General features: G+C 39.2%; 1 protein-coding gene across 3 annotated transcripts in view; it reads left to right on the top strand.

Annotated features, from left to right (window-relative positions):
* Positions 1–27,958, top strand: part of LOC129776306 (mucin-2-like) — a 279,861-nt gene that overhangs the window by 72,443 nt on the left and 179,460 nt on the right. For all 3 annotated transcript variants that reach the window (XM_055781877.1, XM_055781875.1, XM_055781874.1), the window contains exon 2: positions 5,329–6,001. In XM_055781877.1, coding sequence (XP_055637852.1) covers positions 5,909–6,001 — 93 coding nt within the window. In that variant the 5' untranslated portion in view covers positions 5,329–5,908. The remainder of the gene's footprint in view (positions 1–5,328; positions 6,002–27,958) is intronic.

Genomic DNA, 27,958 nt, shown 5'->3' with positions numbered 1-27,958 from the left:
AGTAAAGCTCATGAACGAGCACGTTCTTCCGCTGCACTTGGTTGATGCTGAGAACATGGAGGAGCTGCAACTGAAAGTTTACTGTGCTGCTGTGGCGACCGCCAAAAGTTTAGGATACCGTATTAGGCCAAGAGGCGGACTGCTCCAACATCTCCTTGAAAGGCGTGAGCCTCCATGGCGAAGGAGATTGGAGCAACGGATCCTAAACAAGCGCGCCGCAATTGGAAGACTGATGGCGTACAAAAGAGGCAGCAGATCGGCGAAATTATGTCGCCAAGTTGCTGTGATCGTGCGGCCTACTGAACTTCGCCAGCTGGGAGCTCACCAGCTGACGGAAAAACTCGACACACTGGTACAGCAATTGAGCGTCCTAACTAAACGGCTGAAACGTTACTCTGACTCTGCAAAGCGCCAGGAACAAAATCGGATGTTCAGAGATAACGAAAAAGCGTTCTACGACCACATTAGCGACGAGAAGCCCGACTACCGCGAAGGTTTGCCAGATATTAGCGATGTGACGAACTTCTGGGCTGGTATTTGGGAGACCCCAGTAGAACATCGTGACGGGCAAATGTGGTTAAGACGGGAGGAGGAGAGTTGTGGTGAAATTGGAGAGATGCCAGCTATCATCGTCGGAGAGAACGATGTCCGCGAAGCCTCGCGGTACCTGAGGAACTGGGCAGCACCGGGCCCCGATGGTGTCCAGAACTTTTGGCACAAGAAGCTGACCGTCGCACATCCAAAGACAGCTGAGTGCTTCAACAAGGTGCTACGTGACCCACACAACCTTCCTGAATTCGCCACCCGTGGCGTCACCTTCCTCCTCCCGAAAGACAGCAACACATTGAACCCATCAAAGTACAGGCCGATAACGTGCCTATCGAGTCTGTACAAGATATTAAGCAGCATCATAACCGCCAAAGTTTCTGCCCACTGCGAACAACACCATATCATCGCAGAAGAGCAGAAAGGATGCAGGAAAAATACGCATGGCTGCAAAGACCAGGCCATCATCGACGCAGCCATAGTCGGCCAGGCGGTATATAACCAGCGGAACCTAAGTATGGCCTACATCGATTACAGGAAGGCTTATGACTCCATACCTCACTCGTTTCTCGTCCGGGTATTGGAGCTCTACAAAATTGATCCCGTCGTCGTTAGGTTCCTGCAGCATGCGATGAGGCAGTGGAGTACGTCTCTGCACCTCAGTGATGGGGAAAATGTGTTGCAGTCTAGAACGCTGCAGATAAAGAGGGGGATATTCCAAGGCGACTCTTTCAGCCCGCTTTGGTTTTGTCTGGCACTGAACCCCCTCAGTAGGACGCTCAATAGAAACGGTCATGGCTATAAAATAAGGTATGGCGACGGCGCCCACGAAGAAGTGACCCATACCTTTTACATGGACGATCTCAAGGTCTACGCTGATTCACGTCAGCGTCTAGGTGTAGCTATCCGGGTTGTCGAAGACATAAGCAGGGACATCTGTATGGAGTTCGGCCTCGACAAGTGTCGCTGTGTCCACCTGCTGAAAGGACAACTTACCGAATCCGGAGGCTACGAGGTCTATGACGGCGAGTTTATAAGAGACATGGTTCGTGGCGAATCCTATAAATATCTTGGATTCCGACAGCTCACCGGGATTCGCCACTCCGACATCAAGACGGAGCTGCGAGACAAGTTCTTGAGTCGAGTGAACTGTGTCCTGAGGACTTTCCTCAACGCGGGGAACAAGGTACGCGCGATCAACACATTCGCGGTTCCCCTGCTGACCTTCAGTTTTGGTGTAGTCAAATGGAGCAAAACTAACCTAGAGGACCTTGAGAGGAGGATGAGGAAAGCATTCAAAGAGGCCGGAATGCACCATCCTCAATCGGCACTGGAGAGAGTTTCACTACCACGCAAAGAAGGGGGACTTGGAATCGTCGACATTTCTGCACTGTGTGTTGCCCAGGTACGACAACTGCGCGAGTACTTCGCAGAACGCGCCAACCAAAACGCGCTATACCGGGCTGTCTGCGCCGCCGACAGAGGATACAGCGCTCTGCACTTGGCGCAAGCGGAGTACCAACTCAACTGCAATCTGCAGACAGTGGAGGAGAAGATTGCAGCTTGGAAGCAGAAGGCAGTGCATGGTGCCCACCCCCATCAACTGGACCGGCCACACGTCGACAAGGCCGCATCTAATCTGTGGCTAACGCGTGGTGAACTCTCTTCAGTAGTAGAAGCCGACATGATAGCCATCCAGGACAGGATAATGCCGACGAGAAACTGCAGGCGGTACGTCTGGCATCAAGACGTTGATGACATTTGCCGGATGTGCCATCAACCAGGTGAAAACATAGAGCACATTATGGGAGGCTGTCCCGTTTTGGCCAACGCAGCCTACACCGAGCGCCACAACAACGTGGCCCGTATTGTTCATCGACAACTGGCGCTCCAATGTGCTCTACTGGAAGACAACGTACCAAACTACCGGTACCTGCCTGCACCTGTCCTGGAAAATGACCGTTTCAAGCTGTACTGGGATCGCACTGTTCTGACCGACCTCTCGATCCACCACAACCGCCCAGATATAATGGTTTACGACAAGAGCGACCGCAAAGTCACCATCATCGATGTCGCTATTCCACTGAACCAGAATCTGGAGGAGACCCACGGTCGCAAAATCTGCAAGTACCGACCATTGGCCGTGGAGCTCAAGGAACTGTGGGGGCTAAGGGAGGTCCCAAGAATTGTTCCAGTCGTTCTCTCTGGAACTGGAATTATCCCGAAGACACTTCTGGAAGCGCTAAAGGTGTTGAACATCGAGAAGGAATTGGCCGGCATCCAAAAGTCGGTCATCCTTAGCACCTGCGCGATTGTCCGACAATTCCTCGGTCAGGACTAAAACAGCACGAGCATGCAGATACGTGCATTCCGCAGAGCCTAGTCCCCCTTTGGCATTCAGAAGCCCGGGGGCAGGTGAAAATTCTGGCTAGGTTCGCCTAGTTAAGAAGTGAGATAAGTCTGCCAAAAAACAAAAAATTATGATGATAATATTAAGCAATGAACATATGAGTTGAACAATAATATTAATATTAAATATGTGTACCTTAATATAAAAGTTGTTCCGATACTGCGCTTTACTGCCCTAACCAGGGAGAGACAGAGGCTACGCGCTATGGATCAACACAATAGCGCAAGAATAGCTCACACGGTCACGTGATGATAATTCCCGTTAACGACAGCCACACGATGGCGATCCCGTTATGCCAATGTTCAACAGCCGCCAAGGGCTGCAAGCTGCAAGAGCGCTGCTTCCTTTGTTCCACTTCACAAAAGGTCAATTCGAAAGCGGACAGCAATGACCTTCACTCGTACACTATACCAATCGCACAATAGTAAAAGTGGCAACGCACAATAACGAAACTGAACTTTACTCGTCAAGAGTTGGATAGCGAATGATTATTATGTTATGTCCAACATGAAAGTTCAGTAAATTCACATTCAAAAATGAGGTGTTCACAATTTGAATCATGCGTAGAAACTTAATTCATATTACGAACACTAATTTTAATAAAGATTTCTGCATAAAATATCGTTTTTTCATCCATTTGTTGTAGATTCGTACAAATTCTAGCACTTACCATAAAAACAACAAACAAAACAGTTGAAAAAAGTACTAAAACAGAAAAAAATAACGATGCTTGTTTTTAACAGAATTTGCTAACGTAAGAATTTAATCATTGGTTTTGACTGTCACTTTTTTGCAAATGTTCAATATTATAAATTATAGGCTGTATCGATACCTGGATATGATGTTAAAATGAAGGCTATAACCCAAAGAATTTCAGGGTTTTGATTATTCAATTATTTATAACATTAAAGTTCAGTAAATTTACATTTTAAAATGAAGTGTTCGGAATTTGGATCATGCGTAGAAATTTGATTCATATTCCGAAAACTACTTCAATATTAATTTTAATGAAGATTTCTGCATTAAATATCATTTCTTCACCCGGTTATTGTAGGTTCTTACATTCTCTAGCACTTAACATGAAAACAGCAATCAAAACAGTTGAAACAAATACAAAAACTGAAAAATGAACGATGTTTTTTTACGGAATTTCATAACGCAAACATATTATTATTGGTTTTTACTGTCATCTTTTTGCAAATGTCTAATATTATAAATTATAAGCTGTATTGACACCTGTAAATGACGTCAAAATGAAGTCTATACCTCAAAGAATGTCTGTGTTTTCATTATTCAATTAATTATAACATAAAAGTTTAGTAAATTTATATTTAAAAATTGAAGTGTTCGGAATTTCAGACTGTTCGGAATATGAGACAAAACGGTAATCAAATGTGCTATTTAGCTATTTTGGAGTTAAAATATTTTATTCGTTAGATGATCAAGTACCGTATGAGTAAATGATTGAATGCTCCGATGAAAACTAAAGTGATCGATTGCACTAACGACGATGACTGTCGAGATTGTCGTTCCGAATGCAGCGCGAGGATCTCGTGCTCCACTTCCATCGACATAAAACTGAAAATGACTGATCGATTATTTTTTCTATCGCCAATCCATTTTTTTCACGCTGTCCCAATATAACACAAAGCACCGTCGTCTGTAAGCAATCAAACGTCAATTTACCTGCTTCGAGGAACTTTTCTTTTGTGACTCCCTGCTATTCTCTTTCATCGGTAAATGGTGTTTTTTTTTCTCTGTCTCTCTCAACCCACCCACTTCTGAGAACCCTACAATTGCTTTCCCGGTGCAGGTGGGTCAGAATCAAGCCAGACCAAAGCACAGTGGGGGAGGGGTCAGAAAATAAAATTTTGTCGTTAATGTGCGGTCTCCTGCCGAAAAGTTTCCCTTTGGGCCGGCCGGTTGACTTTCTGGTTCTTGCTGTGAAGAAGCAGAGCGGGAGGGCAGCGTTTCATTTTTCATCAGCTAATGGCAGTTACAGAAGCGGCGGCCATTGCCATGCTGGTTTCCGCAAATTCGTTGCTGTTTTCTTATCGCGGTATTACCGCTTGAGCGGCGAAAATTGGCCCAAGCTAAATAGTTAAGCCCCGGTAACTGTTTCGGCAGGCAGGCATTTTGTTGAGGTTTTGGCAGCTTTGATGCATGCGGAGAAGTGGTAATGGATCTCCGTGGAGCAGTTTTTTTTGCTTGCTGAGGGATTATCCCTGTAACCGACAGAGCATTCGAGCATGTATGCTTTGATAAGGGTTTCTAGCGAAGGAATGTTGTTTCAATTAGCAGAATTGTAGATGTACAACATTCCTTGCGGTAATGTAGTTTACAAAAATACATTTATTTTTCTTCTTTTTCAGGGATCAATCGATTTTCGAACGGAAAGGATGACGGTTCAGCAACCCACGATTAACTAACACTTTATTGGCACTGAGGACACTCTGGGAAAAACAAACAACAAAGTGAAAAGTGAAAAACCACCCTCGATCGGGGCACGTGCACGAGCCTCCCACAGGAAGGACAACGGCATCGACAGGACCCAAGGGGTCGTCAGTGAGTGAAAGTTCGCCAAGTATTTCCGACTCATAAACGGTATGGAAACAAAGCATAATGTTTGCACAACAGATTTCGCTTATCCCACCCAAACGGGGTCGCACATGTGATATGTGAATGGTGATATATGGTTTGAAGCAGCTGCTTGCGAACGTGTGGGTGGCCAGCGAGAAAAAAGGAGGGGTGGAACCGAGAGAACATATAAAAAAAAAACACAAAACACGTCACACTATATCCTGCAGTCAGCCATTTGTCAGCGCACACGGACTGTTTTTCAACGCTTTTCGAACTCCTGAAAAGCGGAGATCACATCTCCGGGGGAGCGAACACATAAAAAAATACTGAGAACGTTGCAATAGGAAAAATAAGTCAGAACCAGCAGACATCATGGAATCCATCTACGGTACCAACAAGAAATATTTGCAGAGTCTAACCGCAGGAAGTGACTTTTACAGATGTCCCAGCACAATTAGACCGATGGTAAGTTAAAAACTGTGAATTTTTCATATGCTTAACCGTGATCCAATGGCCCAAGAGGCACTATGCTTTTTTCTGCTCAGTCAGAAAATGGCACTGAAAAGAACTTTTTTTTTAGGAGAAGCGTTGCCATAAATGCTTTCCATGGGTGTATAAATTTGAATATCTATTTTCCAGCTTTGTTCTCTATTTCTTTTTACAGTTTTGATTTTTTTTTCGGAAAGTCATAAATCATGCGCCCAATTTAGTCATTTTATTACTATTTAGTTGGCATAATTGTTATTATCATTTACCAATAAGTGACTGTTTGGAATTATAGCGTCACATCGAACCGATGTTTGAATATGAACGAATTTGATAATTCATCACGCCTGGAAACATATGCTCTGTTTCACGTTTTGTAGTAATTTTTCCAAACAAACAATAATGAACAACTCTTCTACACAAAAACCTGACGAAAGACCAGAATTCAGAAAAAAATCTTTAACAATTGCGAATGTGCTTCTCAGAGTCACACTCAAAGCGAGTATAATATTTCCATTTTCATTTTCATCATAGAAACAATTTACGATGTTCTCTAATATCGTCATTACATAATAATAGAGATTTTATTTCAACTCCAAATAATTTTCCCGTTTTTTTTATCAACTTCTAAATGTAAGGACATGAGATTGTTCAGAAAATATCAAAGTGACATAAACAAAATTTGAAATAATGAAAATATATTAATAGATAGCCACGCAATCATTTAATGTTTTTCATACTCAAGCTAACTAGTTTTCCATTAACAGCAATTTTTTAGTTATCTAATGAAATCTTTATGTTTGCTGACTCGTTTTGTAATTTTTTTTCACTCTATTTGCATTATATTAGGCTGTCAAAAAAGTCCTGCGGTATTTTTTTTGAATTTTCATTTGTTCATAAAATTAGTTACAATCATCTGTTTTAAGTCAAATATGCGCCGTTTTGTTCGATGACTTGTTCCCAACGAGATGCTAACTTCATAACTGTAAAATATGTCGGATTTTCTCTTTATTTTGCTCCATATTTGCGAAACTATAACTCACGAACGACTTAACCAAACAAAACACTGTCAAGGACTATATTATAGCGCGCAAAAATACCTTTCCAACAAGCTATAGTATGACTCGATACAATGAATACAATTAGAACAACGCGCTTACAACGACACCTCGCGGAAATACCGCAGGACTTTTTTGACAGCCTAATAATAAAGACCAGTTTTGGTAGAAGTACTACGAATTTTACAGTAAAAGATAAATTCAACGGGGTCGATTAGAAGATCAATCAATGAACAGTTCTGCGATTGGACCCATGAACGTGCGCTTATTAAGACAACGTGATAACAAAAAAATAATTTTGGGCGGGACGAAGTTTGCCTGGTCAGCTTGTTTTAAATAAAAATATTAGACACAATAGGATTCATATCCAGCTCCATTATACTTGTTCTAGTTTCCGATACTGAAATTTTCACTGAATCCAATTTGGATTTGAAGTTCTAACTCTGGGCACAGATCCAAGATCGGTTAACGGATTCCAGATATAGATTCCAATTCCATTCTCCCGATTTTGGAACTTAGTATCCATCATTTGAATCATTGAATCTTCTTCTTCTTAAATGGCACTAACATTCCTAGAGAAACTTCGCCGTCTCAACGTAGTATTACTTGCGTCATTTTATGAGTAACTAGTTGAGATTTCTATGCCTATGCATTTTAAATCTTCAAATCTTGTCTTGAATCGGGTCAGGTCTGAACTATGAGAAAAATAAAATTCTGGATTCGTATTCAGAATTTCTGTTTAGATTTCGAATCTAAAATCAGCGCCCGGAATGTGAACCTAACTAATAAAATAAATAATCCAATCCCGAACTTTTAATCTCCAATTAAAATTAAAAATCAGTGAAAGATTCTAGAATTTGGTTCGGAATCTAGAATCTGAAGTAGAACATAGAATTATTTCCTAGAAATTATGTCAGGGATCTGGGATCTGAATTTTCAGTCCGTATCTGGAAATGGAGATCGGTATCTGCAAAATGAATCTCAAACTGGAATCTGAGCACAGGCTTTGAATATGATATCGGAAAATGACATCTTGAGTCAAAAGATCGTTCACAATGATCGATCGATGATCTGATACATTATAGTGGTGGAAAATCTAAGTGTTATCCTTTCACTAATCTGGCCGTTTGCGAAGAATTGTCTCTCTCAAGCGGCCTTTCAACGTTTCAGCAAAAGAAATTTTATTTGCAACATAAAAATTTTAGATAGTATCTGTTACCAATAGAATTATCCTTATCAAAAATCACCGAGCAAAAAATGTTGGCATTAGGACCACTAAAAGTAGAACCAATAAAAAAATGTAAAATTTTCAGCGGGAAGATTTGAAATTACGAATTCTCGGTATATATTTGACGAAAATGTATATTACATATCCAAATTTTAGGCTCAAAGTCCACATGCTAGATTAATTCGCAGATTTCGGATTTCGGATTCTGAACTCAGATTCCAGATTCTTATTCGCAGTTATTATTCATATTCGAATTCTGTGACAAGGATTCCAGGTTCAGATTACATATTCAAACTAAAGATTTAGGGCTGATATCTAGATTTCGATCTTTTCGGAGTGTCGCATTCTGAATTAGAATTGTAGATTTTGAATTCGCCTTACGAATTCAATTCGCTCTGAATTCTGTATAAGAATTCAGAATTTTGAACTCGGAATTTAGAAATTCGATTCAGCTTGATTCTGGATTCTGGATCCTATTCAAACGTCTGAATTTCAAAATTCAAATTGTGGATTAAAAATTCTATGTTTGGAGAATATATTCGAGTTCAAGATTCATATTTATATAATTTTTGTAGATTCCGAATAGCTGAGTTCTGGATTGGGCTCCGAATTCGGTGTCCAGATTGAGATTTTACATTCAGCGTATATGTTTTAAGGTATTCAAATTCGACATTGTACACTCAGGTTTTGGATTCCAGACTAAGGAATCGTTTAAGATTTCTAGATTTCTAGATTTCGGATTCGAATTCGGAATTAGGTTTTCTGGTGTTAAGTTTGAATTCAAAATTATATTCTGATGTCAAATCTCGCTCAAGAATCCAAATACAGGATCTGAATTTAGTCCTGAGATTCGGATATCGGTATCAATATACATAATAAAAACAAATACTTATAATCTATCTATAGATTTCAGAATCCGAACCCAATATTTAGTATGCAGTTTCCAGTTTTCGATTATATGTTACAAACTGATTTCTAGATTTCTTGTAAGGATTTCGGATTCAAACTCGGAAATAGGATTCCTGATTAGGAGTCAAATTCCGTTGTCAAAATTCAAGATTATAGATATACAGATTCTAGATTGGAGACTCAGATTTTAGATTACATAATAAATAACCGTGGTATATTCTTGATTTGCGGACACCGGATTCTAATTCGTAGCTGGATCTACGGATTTAGGTTCCAAATTCTGTTCGAATTTTTCCGGACGGGTTCAAGCACCGGATCACAAAAACAGATTACGGATTAAAGTACAAAGAATTATATTCCATTTCAAGAACTATAGTTTAGTCTAGTTATTTTAGTGGAAAGTAGTGGTTTTGTTCTTTATCGCAAAGTACTAGACCAGCATTTTTTAATTTTTTCATTAGAGGACCCATTTTCTCTTTAAGGTGGTTCGAAAAATCAACTTTTTCCACTTTTTTCCAAAAATGTCTTGTTTCTAAAATTAATAACATTTGAACGTCAAATGTTATTTGATTAATAACATTTGACGTTTGATCTTAATCGATTTAGATGATCTGTATATACAATTAAAGCCAATTAGCTTGACTTTTTCAGAAAAAAATATTATAATCGTAAAGATTTTGGACTTTGATTTTATAATTAATTATTGATTGTAGTTTTTTTTTTTGCTATTTTCATGGCTTTGAACTAGAGGGCGCTGAAGTTGAAGCTGGAGTTTTTTACATCTTCTTGGATGGCACTAACGTTCCAGTGGAACTTTTGCATTCTCAACGTAGCATTACTTGCGTCAATTTTTTTAGTAGTACTTGGTTGAGATTTCTATGCCGAATAACACGCCTTGAATGTACTCTGGAGTGGCAAGCTCTACGCGTGACCACAGTGCAAGAATTTTCTTCGACGAAAAATCCCTTGGCTATCAAACATTAGAGAGGTGTAATTTTGTTTTTGAGTTATGATTTTTCAAAGTTGGTTCGAAAAAACAATGTTCCCCCTTTTTCCACTACCAAAATCAATAACTTTTGAACTTATGGACCGTTTAAGATGAACGATCAAATTGGAGCTCATGATTTTTTTTGAAAAAGATTACATTTGCGAATAATTTGGATTTTCGTTTTTGTAAATATTGATTCTGTTAGTCTTTCTTTGTTTTCTCGATTAAAGATAGAGAGCACTATATTTTTTAATATTTTTTCTGGAAGCTGAGCTGAGCTGAGATATTTTTTCACATAATACAGGTGGGACTCGATTATCCGGAATTTTAGACTCGAATATCCGGAGTACTTTATTTTTGATTTGCGGAAATTTTGAATAATTTGTATAATATCTCTATATTAAATATCTAATATGGGTATCAAATGAAAGGTTTTGACTAGTAGAACACAGTTATTTATGAAAAATGCGAATCCAAGATGGCGGCCACTACAAAATGGCGGATTTCAAATTTTCTCAGAACCCTACCAATATGGGTATCTAATGAAAGGTCTTGACTAGTAGAATACAGTTATTTATGAAAAATTCAAATCCAAAACGGCCACCACCACAAAATAGCGCCATATATATTTTTTCACAACCCCATCAATATGGGTGTCAGATGAAAGGGCTTGACTAGTAGAATACAGTTATTTATGAAAAATGCAAATCTAAGATGCCGGCCACTACAAAATGGCGGATTACCAATTTCCTCAGCACTCCGTCAATATAGGTATCAAATGAAAAGGTTTGACTAGTAGAGCACAGTTATTTATGAAAAATGCCCAAAATGTATCAAAAGAAATATGTCGACTAGTAGAACATAGCAGATAATGAAAAATCCAATTTCAAGATGGCCGCAGTCCCCAAACAACTAATTACTTTTTGAATGGTTTCATTCAGCTTGACCTGTTTCTATGTATGTGTGAATGTTTGTTGGGTTGTCCCACATTAAGAGAAAATTGACCCCGTTCCTGTTGAATGATTAATCTGAAATTTGGAACATACATTTAATTCTACTGTCATTATAAAACTGCGTATTCCATGATCCTGAAAAATTCAATTTGGCCGCCGCAAAAAAATGGCTGAATGGCTTGATTTAGAGAATACACTACACTATAAGCAACATAAGTTCGAAAAGGTTGCCGCCACAAAATGGTCGACTATGTATTTTGAATGAAATGCTTTGACTAATAGAATACAGTACAGGTCGGACTCAATTATATACAGACTCGATTATATTCAGTTTGAAAAAAAAAAAATATTTTTTTATATTTCAAATATGGCTTATTTCATGAATAAATATAACCTTTCAACGTTAAGGTGAAGTTTAAATGTCTATTACATGTACAGTGGGGTAAAAATCGTGATTTTTGAAGATTTTGCTTGAATTTTCACCAGGAATTGTTTATATCGATATTGCAGCCAAATTAAGAAAGATAGAAGATGTGCGTCAAAGAACAAATTGTGGAGCGGTTAATGAACTTCATTTTAATTGATAGAAACAATCTAGTTTAATATAAATTTTTAGGATAAAATTAATAATATCACATTAAAAATTATTAACTTTTAAGTGTTTCACTTCCAAAATGTTATTAAAGTTCACTACTTTAGTTGTTCCACTACTATATCCTGTACTAAATGTTCTCATCTTTCAAATGAAAGCATCAGAATCGTCTTCCTTAGCGTACTTTTTAATGTTTGAAGCAACAGAGTCCGGAACAAAAAAAAAGTTCTGTAACTCTGTCATTGTTGAAATTCGAACATATGCGTAGGAGGATTTTTCTCATCAAATAAAGTCTGCTTCAATTAATATTGGAACACAAACAATTGCGTGTAGTTCAGTCATTTATTAACGAATAATTTAATTTGTTTTTCATACAAATGTAGCATTTTCTTTACTCTTTCGTAAAAAAAAATTAAAAAAATTATTCATTGCTGTTTCGAAGAAATTCTCGTACTTTTCCCGTAATACGGCACATTAGGCGGCGCACACCCTTTTCGTCCACCGTTTTGGCGATTTGATTCCACCAGTTCTTCATTTGAGTCATGTTCCTAACAAGTTTTCCCTTTGACTTAAGCCTCCGCTTCGTGATTGCCCAGTATTTCTCTATCGGCCGGAACTGGGGGCAGTTTGGGGGGTTGAGGTCCTTCGGTATTACGCTGACCCCGTTCGTTGCGTACCATTCCATAACCATTTTGCTGTAATGGCAGCTTGCGAGGTCCGGCCAAAACATCACTGGACGGTCGTGGGCACGAATAAACGGCAGAATCCGTTTCTGTAGGCACTCTTTTTTGTAGACTTCTGATGTCATTGTCTTGTCAGTGAGAAAGACTTTGGTTTTCTGTCCACCACTGCATATCCCCTGCCAAATCATGTACTTGCGGGCGAATTTATCCGCAAACACGAACTTAAATTTTGCAGGTACATCCCCCCGAGCCGTCGCCAAACAAAATATTCGACCTGGGATTTGCCCAAAGTCCGCCTTCACGTAGGCGTCTCATCATCCATCAGAATACATCCGTCGAACTTGGTCAGCACTTGGTCGTACAGCTTTCGAGCACGGATTCTGGCCACATTGTTCTGCTTCAGCGTCCGATTTGGCTGTTTGCTGGCTCGGAATGACCTTATTCCTTCCCGGAGACGAATTCGTCGCACCGTACTGTGAGCGGCCTGGAACTTATTGGCCAAATCGCGGTCTGAAAGATTGGGATTCCTCTTGACGGCCTTGATGACTTTCCCACGCAGTTTCCGGTCGACAGTTCCACTCCGACGCTTCGAATGCGGCTTCCGAGCCGTCGTCAATGTTTCCTTGTACTGCTTGATAACACGCCATACGGTATTTCTGGGCATTTTAAGCTGTTTAGCTAGCTTAGATGCCGACAACAATGGATTTTCAAGAAAACTGTGCACAATTTTATCTCTCCGTTCGGCTTCCATGGCGGTTGTTTAAAAAATGCTATTGTTTGGTGTTATGACATAAATACATGGTGAAAGGTAATGAATTTCCCGACACGTGGGTGAAAAAAGTTTCCAAATCCGTCCACTAGGAGCGCCACAATGAGCAAAATAATTTGTTCCAATATTAAATGAAGCAGACTTTATGATCGTCTATCACCCTCTGAGATAATCTGGATAAATTATTTTTTTTCATGTGAGAAAGGTGTTTTCTGACTTTGAGGGGATGAATAAAAAATTAAATTCCTCTTTTATTTCCAAAAAAGAATAAATACATGCAAAAAAAAACAAATAAAGAAAATAAATTGTTTTGACTCGATTATCCGGAGTGAAAAAAAAACAATACTCCGGATAATCGAGTCCGACCTGTATATCTAATAAGCAGAGAGGTGTTATTGTTCGTTTTTGATTTATTATTTTTCAAATTTAACATGTTTTAGGTCTTCGTTTAATATTTCTATGTGACTAGACTAGATACGATCTTCCCGCAAGTTTGACATTTTCGATAATAGGGTCTTTCATAAGGATTCAAATTATTGATCACAGATTGAAGAATCGTTGTAGTTTTCTAGATTTAGGATTCGATTTCGGAGTCAGTATTTTGGATTTCGGTTCCGAATTCTAGATTTCAGATTCAAATGTCTAAAATCTAGATTTCAGATGCCGGATTACAAATTATGAATGCGAAATGTAGTTCAGATGTTATCTTCTATTTGAAAACCAAAATTAATATTTTTCTTCAGATTCAGGATTCCGAATTAGAGTTCAAGATTCCAAATATCCGATTCACACGCAGGACACGCACAAAACGTACAATTTAGTTCTAAATCCAAAGTCTTAAGTCTCACGTTTGTCTTGTTGTCTGGAATCTATCGAAGGTTGAAATCCAAACTTATAATCAATAATCTGTTTAAATCGTTTGTCTGGTTTGGTAAATTCGAGTCTGCTATTTGGTAGCCAGCAATCGTATCCAGAATTCGTACCTTAACCAAAACTTGAAATAGAGTACGAAAATTGACAAGTGTTGTTTTCAAAATGAACACATAAAAATCGTTCTGGCAGCACCAGCTCACATGTCGACACCACCGGATGTGTGTGACTATCGCGAGCTGTCCGGGAGCATAAAAATTGCATTGAAAAGTGAGACGATGATATCCATCCCCGGGTTCAACAGGGAAGATGTGATGGACGCGAAGCAAATATGTTTTCAACAATTTTGCTCCACTGTCGCTGGCATATGATCTTGTGGTGATCCCGTGCCACACTGTCCGTGGTTTTACATTCATTTTTCACGAGTGCTGCACGAGTTATGAATATAATAAATGGTATTTTTGTTTTTTTCTCAACTTTGTTGGAGAGCACTTTTTTCCGTAAGTAAGTGAGCGATGGCGCAGATGGCGAAGCGGAAGCGTGAATTATGTTTTCGGATGGGGATTTCATTGAATTTGCTGAGAAGAAAAACAATACGCGAAAGTTGTCGGATTGGAAACTTCCGACGTTCTGAATAAATTTTCTCAGTTGATTTCTGCTGCCTTACCAGACAAACTCGGTAAAGTCAATAAACATAGACGAGTTTCAAAGCCATCAACAGCAATTGAACACTTTCTCTCGCGCTTTTGCGCGAATTATCGCGCGAATGAAAGTATTTCAACACAACTTGTAACCTGCTTACCGTCATAACCCACAAAAGACCATCCACAAACAATCGGGTGGAAATAATAACTTCCCGTGAGAAGGTGGCGGCGCTCAGTGAACCATTGCGCGCGCCGTCGTGTTTTATCGCCATCTCATCGCATGTGGTGAATTGCGCTTCACCGCCTTTTAACCCCCGCATCCGGGGCTCTGGCTATCCCGCCAATTTTTCGAGGCCTTGTTTCCTTGTTTCGAAAGTGATTCAGCTGTCCGAATGTTGCTGACTCGGACAACAACAACAACAAGAGTTTACCCAAAATTACCTCGGCCAAATAATTGCGGCCGGCTCATGAGCGTGATTCGCGTCAAAAATAAACCTCACTCGAACTCTGAAAGCTCTGATTGAACGGATGGTTTTCGTCGAGATAAGCGTCGAGCGTTTCAGCGTTCGCAGATTTTAACCGAATGATGAATTGTTCGAATTTCAGAGATGGATGAGATGTCAAACAGACATCCAGTCCATCGCATGTGCACAATTCCCTCAATCAACTGCAGGTGAAAACAAGGCCTTCAATCAGAGCTTTACTCTCATCGTGTGAACGACCGGTCGACACTTGGTTCGTTATCTTCAATAGGAACTCGAGCCAGAGGAACGGTTCGGAAACAATCCGTCGAAAATCGGATCAGAATCAAACGCGCGTAAAATGGAACATCTTTTTTAGTTCCGCGCACCATTCGAACTTTGGAAATGTGGAATTGGTTTCCATCTGCTGAACCGATGGTTTTGATTCAAGCAGTTTTGTTTGTTTTTAGACTAATATGTGAACTCAGGTAAAGTCTCCGGTCGAGTCGCTTGTTCAAAATAAAATATGTTTCTGAGTCTTGTCGTCGGAAAAATCGCTCCCCCACTTGATGAAACACCGCAATGTCGCCGATGTGTCTCTCAGTGCCGATTGCAAAGCCACGAAAAGCCACATGATAATGCGTCTCGTTGATGGGTGGGTGATAATGGATGGAGTACATCCATCTCGCGCTAACGTCTCTCACTGTCAGCGTGTTTGCGTCTGTTTACATAACGGAACCGAACGCGCGCGCGGATGTTCCGCTGTGTGAACTTTATTCGACGCGTCGTACGTTTCATATTTCGGTGGATTGGCCGGAACACGTAGGTACTTCCCGTGCCGCACTGCCGTGTCCCGTTAGAGTGCGCTATTTAGGGGGAGGGCACGTGGCGTAATGACGTGTCATCATATTTTAGACGACTACTTTCCTAATGGCAGGTTCTGCGTGACCCATATTTTTGATATCTTGTTCGGCTCGAGCGAAGCAACAATATTTCGCACCGAAACGCGTTTTGTCTTGAGAGCTTCTTCTTCCCCGAATAAGTGATGGCGTAATGAAACAAATTTCATGTTGAATTATTACGGATGTCACATTGAAAGCTTCAATGGTGTCATCGCAGTGGAGTAGCGCACCGTGTTACATTTTAATCATTTAAAGTTGAAATATACTTTGTGAAATAAAGCACACGAAGTGTAGGGCAATTTCGATTGTATGATTGAAAACATATGTATGGGAACCGTGGGTAATACGGATAGTGGGGGTAATATGGTGGTTGATTTGTATAGTTACATTTTGAATTTCCGATTTCTCTTAATTAGTTCTCATGTTATTCTATAATATTTAAGCCACCCTATGGCAATGAATATTGATCAAAAGTGAAAAAGTGAAACAAAAACTGAATATCATACATGATTCCGCGTAAGGATGTAATTTTAGCTGCTTCGATATTAAGCATTTTGAGTGGTCTAATATCAAAATTCAATTCACTGATGGTTATATTGCGGTTTGTGATTTAACAGAGAAGCGATATTAGGTATGTACGGAGAAGTAAATTCATTTTTGAGTGGAAAATTAAAATTATTGAAATAATTGTACTGGTGGGGTAAAACTGACAGTTGCCAGTGGGAGTGAGATGAACTGTGAAAAGTCTGTTTGATCTATTCCTAAGGAATGCCCTGCGTCTATAAATGGAAATCAAATCGCCAAATATGGACTGTTTAGAAGCTGACTGGAACCAAAAGCAAAATAGTCGAGGGTCTGCCCGTTTATACTGCTGAAAAGCACGATATCACTTCTAGGTGAATTGGTTCGATTTTTTTAAAATAATTTAACGAACATTCGTGATGAGTTCAGTCCTTGGTTGAATAAAATTATTCCTCTCGCGATCGATAAACCTCTACACTTCATATATTACAAACCTGTCCATATTACCCCCACTACAAGTCCATTATACCCGCATCGAAAAAAATGTTGTATTTAATTTTAGTAAAAAAATTTGAAAAACACACAGTAGATTGAATTGCAAAGAAACTGCATCAAAGTTTTGGGAAACATAAGTTTCCAAAGATATAATTGAAGTTCTTTTTAACATGTCCGTTTAACTCCCACCTCCCCTAATAAGTAATGTAACACGCTAGTTGCAGAAGTTAATCGCTCTTGAAGGGAATTCTCACAAACAGTGTGAAAGAGAGAGAGCGCATGCCGGATGCTCTTTCCATTACTCTCTCTGTCTCTTTACTGTCCGTCGTGCTCACGCTAGCAGCAGTCTGTCTTACTCCACCAGTACGATTATTTGAATCATTTACAATTTATCATAGATTAATACTTCCTATTTTTTCAAACTTCCCACAGAAAGTTGATCATAAGCCAAGGAATACAACATTTATATTTCATTTATTTCTTTACTTCAACTGAAATGAAATTATGCAAATGACGAATTTCATGCCAACTCGTCTTAGGAGTTGGCAGCACCATCTCAGATAGTAGTGAAACATTGTGGGTGTTAAGACATGGGTCTTTTAAGCAACTTTGCATACTTGAAATATTCGAAAAAGAATTAGACTACTTTTTGGAAAAAGACAATTTTTTTTCTTAATATTTTACAAAAATTTATAATTTAAAAACTATGATACCTGAAAAATTCTTGTCAAAGGATAAAATGTAGGAAATTGTTTAAATTTTCACAAAAAAATATCAAAAACGTATGTTTTAAAAATTCCCAAAAATATATATATATATGAATAGCCCTTACAATTTCCAACAAGTCGTCCATACATTAGAAGATGGGCACTTTTACAGGGAAAAAGTTTTTCGAACAACAACTTTTTCATGTTTTCTTTGATAAAAATACAACTTATCCTAATTTTGTTTAAAGTCAAGATAGCGATATAAAGTATTCGACAATGTGTTAGACCTTGTTAAAATATAAACTTTTGTCGAAGACATCAACTTTCTATCTTTTATAGTTTTTGGAATATAAGACATTTTTGTATGAAGAATCCTGGAAAAAAAATGTTTTGCTCGTAACATTTTTGTGTATAAATTCTCACGTTTGACATGTTTCTAAATAGAGAAAAGAGAGCAAAGCATGTAAATTGCGATAATTTATACATGAAAATGTTACGAATTAAACATTAATAGTATTTTTTCAAAGAAAAAAAAATGAAAAATTTGCTGTTCCAAAAACTTTTTCCATGTAAATGTGCCCATCGTCCGATGTATTGTTGAAAAACTTGTTGGAAATTTTGAGGGCTATTTATATCAATTTTTTCAGAATTTTAAAAGCATATGTTTTGGATAAAAATGAATTTTAATTTTCAAAATATTTTTTTTTCAAGGATTTTTTTTTCCAAAAAATTCTTTGATAATTTTTAATGAAAACCAAAAAAATTTCCTACATTCCATGTTTTGACTAAAATTTTGTAGGCCAACTCGTCTTAGGAGTTGGCAGCACCATCACAGATAGTAGTGAAACATTGTGGGTGTTAAGACATGGGTCATTTGCGCAACTTAGCATACTTGAAATATTCGAAAAATAATTAGACTACTTTTTGGAAAAAGACAATTTTTTTCTTAATTTTTTACAAAAAATTTATAATATTTATAAAATTTATAAAAACTATGATACCTAAAAAATTCTTGTCAAAGGAAAAAATGTAGGAAATTGTTTAAATTTTGTCAAAAAATTACCAAAAATTTTTTGGAAAAAAAATTCGCTAACAAAAAAAATATTTTAAAAATTGAAATTCATTTTTCTCAAAAACGTATTTTTCTAAAATACCCAAAAATATATATATATGAATAGCCCTTACAATTTCCAATAAGTCGCCAATACATCGGAAGATGGGCACTTTTACAGGGAAAAAGTTTTTTGAACAACAACTTTTTCATGTTTTCTTTGATAAAAATACAACTTATCCTAGTTTTGTTTAAAGTCAAGATAGCGATATAAAGTATTCGACAAAGTTTTAGACCTTGTTAAAATATAAACTTTTGTCGAAGACATCAACTTTCTATCTTTTATAGTTTTTGGAATATAAGTCATTTTTGTATGAAGAATTCTGAAAAAAATAATGTTTTGCTCGTAACATTTTTGTGTGTAAATTCTCACGTTTGACATGTTCTTGACATGTTTCTAAATAGAGAAAAGTGAGCAAAGCATGTAAATTGCGATAATTTATACATAAAAATGTTTCGAATTAAACATTAATAGTATTTTTTCAAAGAAAAAAAATGAAGAAGTTGTTGTTGAAAATCGAAGACAAATTAATTTTTTTTTTCTCAAAAATGTGTTTCTTTTGTAGATACTAGTGTGAAGATTTGTAGACTCATTCGTATATGGCCAAAATTGATACGCCTCAGTTTTTTCATTGAGTGCGAAAAAAAAATCCTACTCTGATGATGACCAGATCCATATGCTGATGAAGTATGATCTTTTACCAATGACTCATTAGATAATTTATTTGTTCCAAAAAGCATCTTAAACTTTCTGGATATCCTATATAATGGAAACAATCAAATATCGTGCATCAATAAACTTTTTAGTTCTGTTCTATATAGCTCCCAAGATAAGCGCACCAGAGATAGCGCATTAGATGAAGGAATAGAAGTAAATATTTATTGCCGGCAATTAGCTAGGTAACCTTTTCGTGGGAAACATGTTTTGATAAGACCCAAGGCGAGAGCGCTGTATGGGTCACTCGAGAGGTGATAAAAATTGTTTTGTTTAGGTCTCGCCCTTTGTCGCGCATGGAATGAGCGCGAAGGGCAGAGAAGGAATAGGGCAAAGAAACAAAAATGTATATTTAGGATCCCACGCGGGTGGCGTAGAAGAGAATAAAAACAGGAAAATATAGATAGGGATTCCTTTGCTGGCAGTCAGCAAATAGTTAGGTCATAAAATATTCCTAAATTGAGCCCCCTTAGGGACAGCGAAGAATGGAAACCATGGGATGAATTTCGTGTAGCAAATAGGCAGACAGATAACCGATGCGGTTTCGGTTATCTGAGTAGGAAAGGAAGATCTTTTCTCTACCTTCTGATTTTAAGCTAGAGTAAAAATCCGTGTTTATATAGTTCGGATTCTTACTCAATAAGTAAGTTAAACAGGTAAGGAGTTCGAAGACACTGGTAAGAATAACAGAGCAAATCTAAAACCAAAAAGCAGCCCATTTACTTCACTCGAACGGACCATTCTGGAGTCGTCTTCGGATTCTGATTGGCTGCCGTAGGAGAATACGGTGGTTGCGGAAGCAATTCGAAGCCCAATTCATGTAATTTTGCCATCAATACACGAAATACGAATTTTTCCATTTTTTTCACAATAACAAAAGTTGCTTCACTCTCAATGCTGTAACTCACGAACCAAACAACCGATTGCTGTAAAATTTTGACACATATCCATTGAAAGATGGTGCTTTGTGATAGTCAAGTATATTTTTGCAAGAGGCGCCATCTAGACGTCAACCTTATGAACTTTTCAGCCGAACTGTTGCTAGCAAAAATTAGTTTTATTCGAGTTTGTCGAGTTCGAGTTTTGCGGTTCATTGGTTATTGACATATTTCCAAACATTGGGCGATTCCTTAAAATAAATTTAAAAAAAAAAATGGGTAGGTTATATCTATGATATAATCGCAAGGTTGACGTGGGACTGCCTTAGGTTCGCAATCATCTGTTTGTATTGATCAAATTTTTGATTGAATGAAACAATTTCCGAATTCAATTGGATTCAATATATTTGCTTTGTGAGTAAAAAGATTGTATAATGCCATATAATGTCAATTCATACATTGTGATAGATTATGTTCTTCGTTACAAGTAACTTTGATGACAGTCCTTTTACTCCTTCTATTCCTTTGTTTACGGGGACTTTAAATCTAACGATTCATTCGTCTCTGGTCCGTTTACGTTTGGTGTGATGACATCTTGGTTTTGAAGTCTGTGTTAGGCAAACAAATTTCAGTCGAAACAAAAATACTCCCGACCTGCATGAATTTGCAACGCCAATTTTCTCAGACACCTTGGTTCTGAAGTCTGTGTTGGGGAAACACATTTCAGTTGGAACAAAAATAACCCCGACTTTCAAGTATTTGCAATGCCAATTTTCCACGCTTCATGGATTTAAAGTCTGTGTTAGGGAAACACATTCCAGTCGGAACAAAAATACCCCGAACTGCATGCATTTGCAATGCCAATTTCCCCAGTCACCATGGTTCAGAAGTCTGTGTTGGGAAAACACATTTCAGTCAGCACAAAAATACCCCCGACTTTTATGTATTTGCACAATGCCGATTTCTCTAACGCTACTTGGTTTTGAGGTCTGTGTTAGAGAGCACATTTCGGTGAGAACAAAAATTCCCAATTCCCGAGGCTGCTTGGTTTTGATGGCTGTGTTGGGGAAACCATAAATCGGGCCAATCAAAACAAGGTAAGGTTGATTTAGACGATGTCAGTCAGCGCTCTAGTTGAAGTATCCAGTGAATACAGAACAGACACTCTGTTCAAGTTAGAGGCCAATTACTTGTTCGATACTGGTACAAGTAACTTGGACAGAGTGTCTGTTCTCTGTTCACTGGATACCTCAACTAGAGCTCTGACTGGCATCGTCTAAATCAGCCTGTAGATAGGGCGTTTAGATAACGCTTAACATTTTACAGTTATTCAATTGTTTATCTAATGAAAAATAATAAAATTATTAATTGCGATAGAAGCGTAGAAATATTCCGTATCAAATGATGCAACAATCTTTCTGATCCAGTAAGAAATGTTCGAGTTATAAGCATTCGGAATCTTTCATTTTTTCCTGCATGTTCTTTGTTTAGGTTTCCATTTTACCCCCCATATACTCCGGTTAGACGTAGTCCCACGTCAAAAATTAATTTGAAAAACTTGCTTCCAATTATAATTTTGAATTATTATTTTAAATTGTGATAAGGTCGCTGTTGCCCGTTAGTAAAGAATCAAAAAATGATATTTGTCATAGGTTCAAAAAGCTATCTAGCAACAGTTAAACAAACAATTAAAACTTAAACTAACTAAAATGAATTTGTCGACGAATTAAAACTGTTATAAATAAATTAAAATGACCATCTCTATCGGACAACGATCGTGCTCAGAAAGAGGATATACGCGTAACGATCACACTATGCAGCTTCACGATGACCGATAGCGAGATGGTCAGATCAGTAACCTTGGAAGACATTGTATAGTCAAGCAGTAAGATAAGAAGGATTGTGAATTTGGAATTGTTTGACTAAAACGTGGATATAATTTTTTGGAACACTGAAAGAAAGTATCTGGTGGTGCATGCAAGTACAATTTTGGATCGTAGAAATTGCCATTCGAACCACACTCAACAAACAGTCGCTAAATACCTTAAACTCACATCATCTTCTATTCGAGGACCCTTTTCGTACGATTATGCTTATGAGTAGTATCAGAAAAAACTCTTTGAAGCCTCCAACAGTAGTATTCCTCCCTGGTATCTTCTTCCCAACTCTCTAAAATCCTGACATTATCGTTGTTTTTGCTCTTACCTAACAGCTTCCAGATTTTCTGGAAAGTTGTCATGGTGAAACTGAAATAAAACTTATTTCAAACTCATGAACCGAATTCTCGGAAAGCATTCTGAATGCGTGCGACGATCCGTTTGTAGTCCGGATCATTGTGATTGTCTAAAAAATTCTCTATTATCTTTTTTCAACGCAGCATTTCAACAAAATGTCCCGCGTAAGATTCCGTCCCGCGAAACGTCCCGCATTTGGCAAAAGAAACGAAAATGTCCCGCGATATCAATATATTTCAATATCACAATTTAATCATGTTGATTTTCTTAAATGGATGAACCTCAAAAAAAAAACTGTTATTTGCTGACTGTCCAAGAGCGCTTCTAATGCATCCAAAGATTAATACGTTGAGCTGGTTTCATCGCACCGATATTGGGCTTTTTGTTTAGAGAGTGTCAACTGGAAGCGACAGCAACAAAATTGGAAAATGATTTTATAAAAGTCCCCTATTGATCCGCAGGGACCAACGTGAGTCGGACGAAAAGTTCACCTTTGGTCCGCTAGCTCGGTCAGGGCTTAACGTTTTAAATATATTCGACGTCATCGCTTACCTGGGGAACGTTAAGTACCCGGTCTCCTGCCATTCGTTGAATTCTAGCATCAAGTACGTTTCGTCTTTCATGACGAGTACGAAAAGAAGTTTTTCACTTTTTTCGCCGGAAAGTTTTTCACCAGCACCTCAAGCTACTCCTTCTGGATGATTGCGTGCTGCTCAGATACGGCCGGTCTCGTCTGACGCTTCCGCATAAAAATGTCCATTTTGGCCGGATTCTCCTCCACCGTTTGGCCGTTTGCTTCGATCTCCCGGCTTGAGGAGCGGCAAAGAGACGATATTGTAAATACCAGATCGGCTATATCTGGCGGACACAAAGTGCCTCAGGATGTCCAACTCCTTCGCTGTGGAGTGGAGCTTGCAGTATGTAAAAATCATCAAGTTGCTTGACAGTGCTGCTGCTGCGAATCAACATCCTTGAATCATTTTTGTTGTAGACTTAATAAACGTAAGATTTAAAGAAAATTTGTTCCTATAAATTATCTTTCATCGCCTTCCAAAATTAGTCCATTTTTTGAATGCATACGTTAACACTACAATTGATGAAAAATGAATTGATATTTTCGAGCATTCCTTTCGGTAATTTGAAGAAAATTGTAGAATTTGAATCGTGCTTGCCAGGCGTAAATGCTCTGATTGAGCGAGTGATTTTCGGGCGTAAACAAAATCTAAACCACCGAAAAATCACAACTGAGAGCCGATACTCAGAAAGAAATAATACTGATCAGTTTAGACTCGCTAAACTATGGTTTATGTTCACCTAACGTATATAAATAACGTTTTGTTTTTTGTGTCCCGCGTTAGACCTCTGACCATCTGGTCACTTTAGGAATATCAGAAATGGAAACGTATTTCGACAGTCTTCCGGATTTGCACTTCGAGGATGGAATTTCAAACCCAAAAGATCACTGGAAGAAATGCACTGAAGTTCAGAGATATTTTCTAGATTAATAACTTCTTTCAGGGAAATTGTCGGAGACGCTGATAGCGCGAGACGCGCATTCGAGCATCTTCCATCCACTTTTTTTTTCTCAAATATAATTAGACTATCATCCCAGTTCTGCACCCGTTATGCTGCCCGTTCGGCGATGATTGATTTATTGCCCTAGACTAACGATAAGCTGCTTCACCCAATATAATCTAGATTTATGACGAAGTAAATGAGACTACTTGAACGTGGCGCGTCTGAAGTGCAGTTTCCTGAGAAGAGTCAAGTCGATGCGGAGAAGAATGAGAGTCGGTGAAAGTGGGGGGAAAAATTTTATTTTTCCTCTCGCAATTATTCATGAGCGCCACAGCAACGTGGAAGCACTGCAGCATCGTAGAAAGTTCACTTTAGAATCGGTACTCGCCTTCCTTCCGTCCCACGCCCTGCAGCAGCAACTGGTCGACGTGAAAGGCACGAGGAAGAACACGGATTTTATTGACACTTCTGAGGGGCGTAAAGTGATTACGAAGAATTTTTCTACCGGCCATAAAGTGCGATGAACGCCGAGGAACGCCTCTCGTCTCGGTGCAGGAAGTGCCGAGCGTTGGAAATTATCCGCAGGTGGAGCAAACGGTGCCTTCCTTCACTGACGCTTTCGGTTGGGTTTGTCGTTCGCTTGTAAATTGTGGAATTCCGAGCGCTCGGAGTGTGCAAATCAGCGAATGGTACGGTAGTCAATATTGGTACCGGCACCACCGGGGCAGAAGTCGGAACATTCGCCCCTATTCTACGCGGCGAATGACGTGAGATGGCTCAAGTCACGGCGAATGGGGTGACTATAGTTTGTCACTACGTGAGATTTGAAGTCGTGTCCTCATATGTTATCGACTCTGGTATCAGATAGGGACTAAGGTGGCTTCCAAAATAAAGTAAGAAACTTTGCCACCTCACCTCATTCGCCGCGCGGAATAAGAGTGATTGTGGAATTCTTGGTTCTCCGCTGCCTCGTTTCTTCCATTTTCATTTTTTTGTTAACCGTTTGGTGCGGCTGATATTATTGGGTGTAAACGACAGCGCGTGAACACAGAACGGAAATCAGAAATTATTTTTCACACCAGAATGAGCACAAATTTGCTTCGCAAATTTCCCACCCGCACCATCGATCCCCGCGAACCGTTGCGTCACGGCTTTCGGTTTCGGGTAAAAAACGCTTTGTAGTTTCCGCAGCAACGATTCGCCGAATCGCCGTCGTTATTGAAAAATGCGCCGACAAAATAAAATAACGCCCTGCAAATGAGAAAAGAATTAAATCAATCGTTATCAGTCCGAATCCAGTTAGAATGATTCTTGGTCGGGTCAATCGGGCGAAGCGATTTATATCAATTACTCTTCAACGCCTGCAAGAGAACGATGCACTGGATAATTGAATGGCAGTGCATTGCACACCTTCTGCCCGGCTCTAAGTTGGAAGCAATCCAATCTAACGATCATGTTGTGTACCATTAAACAGATGATGCTAGTATTCATCAAATCGAAATAAAATGAATCCTCCCGAGAGACAGAAGAGTGGAGAGTCGTATCGGCAGAGGCTGGATTATTTTCCCTCGCGGGCGAAAAACCAAAGCGCTGAGAGGAGGTGACGGAGAGGTGAATGTTTGGGTTGCTCACCTCAAACGGTGACGGTGGTTTTGATTGGATATAGCAGTAGAGTGTTGCTGCTTTGAAGTCGCATCCGGTGCTTGGAGCGCAGAGTTATCGGGCTGGGGTCAATAAAAGACTGACGACTATTAATCGATGCCTGAGCCCGATTAGGCGTCCCATGGGAACTCCCGGAGTAGTCTGACAATCTAAATTGGGTCCTTCATTCGTACCGCTGCCATACAAAATGTTGTTTTAAACAAATCCTAGAATCAAAAGTGACGTCTGATGATTTGAAAAATATTATACTAAAGGGTGTGTCACATCAAATTGCATCACGGAATAAACGCTGTAGAAATTCGCCCAGTAGACCGATCCTTTTGAAAATTTTAGACAGTAAAATAAAAACTATTAAACAACTTTTGGCATTTTCTTTTTATTCATACTTCGAGCCCAAGCCCGTATGCTCGCACCTTCCTCTTTACCCCGTTCATAAGGTTCTGTACAACGTCAGGTTGTAGTTTTTTTTGAACAGTAATCCATTTTCTCTTGAAGTCCGCCTCCGATTTGACTTTTGGGTTCTTCCGGAGGGCCTGCTTCATAATCGCCCAATATTTCTCTATTGGGCGAAGCTCCGGCGCGTTGGGCGGGTTCATTTCCTTTGGCACGAAGGTGACCCCGTTCGCTTCGTACCACTCCAACACGTCCTTTGAATAGTGGCACGAAGCGAGATCCGGCCAGAAGATGGTCGGGCCCTCGTGCTGCTTCAATAGTGGTAGTAAGCGCTTCTGTAGGCACTCCTTAAGGTAAACCTGCCCGTTTACCGTGCCGGTCATCACGAAGGGGGCGTTCCGCTTTCCGCAAGAGCAGATCGCTTGCCACACCATGTACTTTTTGGCAAACTTGGATAGTTTCTGCTTGCGAATCTCCTCCGGAACGCTGAATTTGTCCTCTGCGGAGAAGAACAACAGGCCCGGCAGCTGACGAAAGTCCGCTTTGACGTAGGTTTCGTCGTCCATTACCAGGAAATGCGGCTTCGTCAGCATTTCGGTGTACAGCTTCCGAGCTCGCGTCTTCCCCTCCATGTTTTGCCTTTCGTCGCGGTTAGGAGCTTTCTGAACCTTGTATGTACGCAGACCCTTCCGCTGCTTGGTCCGCTGGACGAATGAACTTGACAAACTCAGCTTATTGGCGACATCCCGGACCGAACTTCTCGGATCACGTCTAAACTGCTTAACTACGCGCTTGTGATCTTTTTCACTGACGGAGCATCCATTTTTGCCGTTCTTCACCTTCCGGTCGATGGTTAGGTTCTCGAAGTATCGTTTTAGTACTCTGCTGACCGTGGATTGGACGATTCCCAGCATCTTACCGATGTCCCGATGTGACAACTCCGGATTCTCGAAATGAGTGCACAGGATTAATTCACGACGCTCTTTTTCGTTCGACGACATTTTTCCAAATTTACGAAAAATTGACAGTGAAGCATGGCCAACGTGATCTATACACTCTTATCTGATTATAAGCGAAAGCTGAAGATATAATTCCTAAAAATTAAATTTCTACAGCGTTTTTTCCGTGACGCAATTTGATGTGACACACCCTTTATTGATATTCTTTTATGTTTTCTTTCAAATGTTTGGGAAACAATCTACATTTATTATTACTAGCAAGAAATATCGGATAGCTTTTAAAATGCTACTTCAAGATCGATCATGCGTTAAAAAAAAATTCAGGGATTTTTCATAGAACATATCAAACTAGAAGACAATTATTGAAGGCATGTTTAACACGTTGACCTCCACGTCGGTCTCAAGGGGCCGACGTTGAGCTTTTTGGTAGGAAAGTGCTGACTGACTGAGACAGACATTTATAAAATACGAAATTAAAAATATACAGCACTCGTTCGCTAACTGGGCGTTATTTGACTGGGCAGCTTTTTAACTGGGCGCTCACTAACGGGGCTATAGCCCAGTTAAAAATTAGTTAAACGTCAAATATAATGTAAACAACAACATTGGTGAGGGCTACTCCAATGCATCACGGATCTATAATCATCAATACACTGAAATAAAAAATTAGTACTTATATAACAGA

The sequence above is a fragment of the Toxorhynchites rutilus genome, chromosome 3 (genome assembly GCF_029784135.1).
Source record: "Toxorhynchites rutilus septentrionalis strain SRP chromosome 3, ASM2978413v1, whole genome shotgun sequence".
In the NCBI taxonomy this organism is placed as follows: Eukaryota; Metazoa; Arthropoda; class Insecta; order Diptera; family Culicidae; genus Toxorhynchites; species Toxorhynchites rutilus.
Note: the sequence above shows the minus strand (reverse complement) of the source record. Positions and strands in the feature narration are given on the sequence as shown.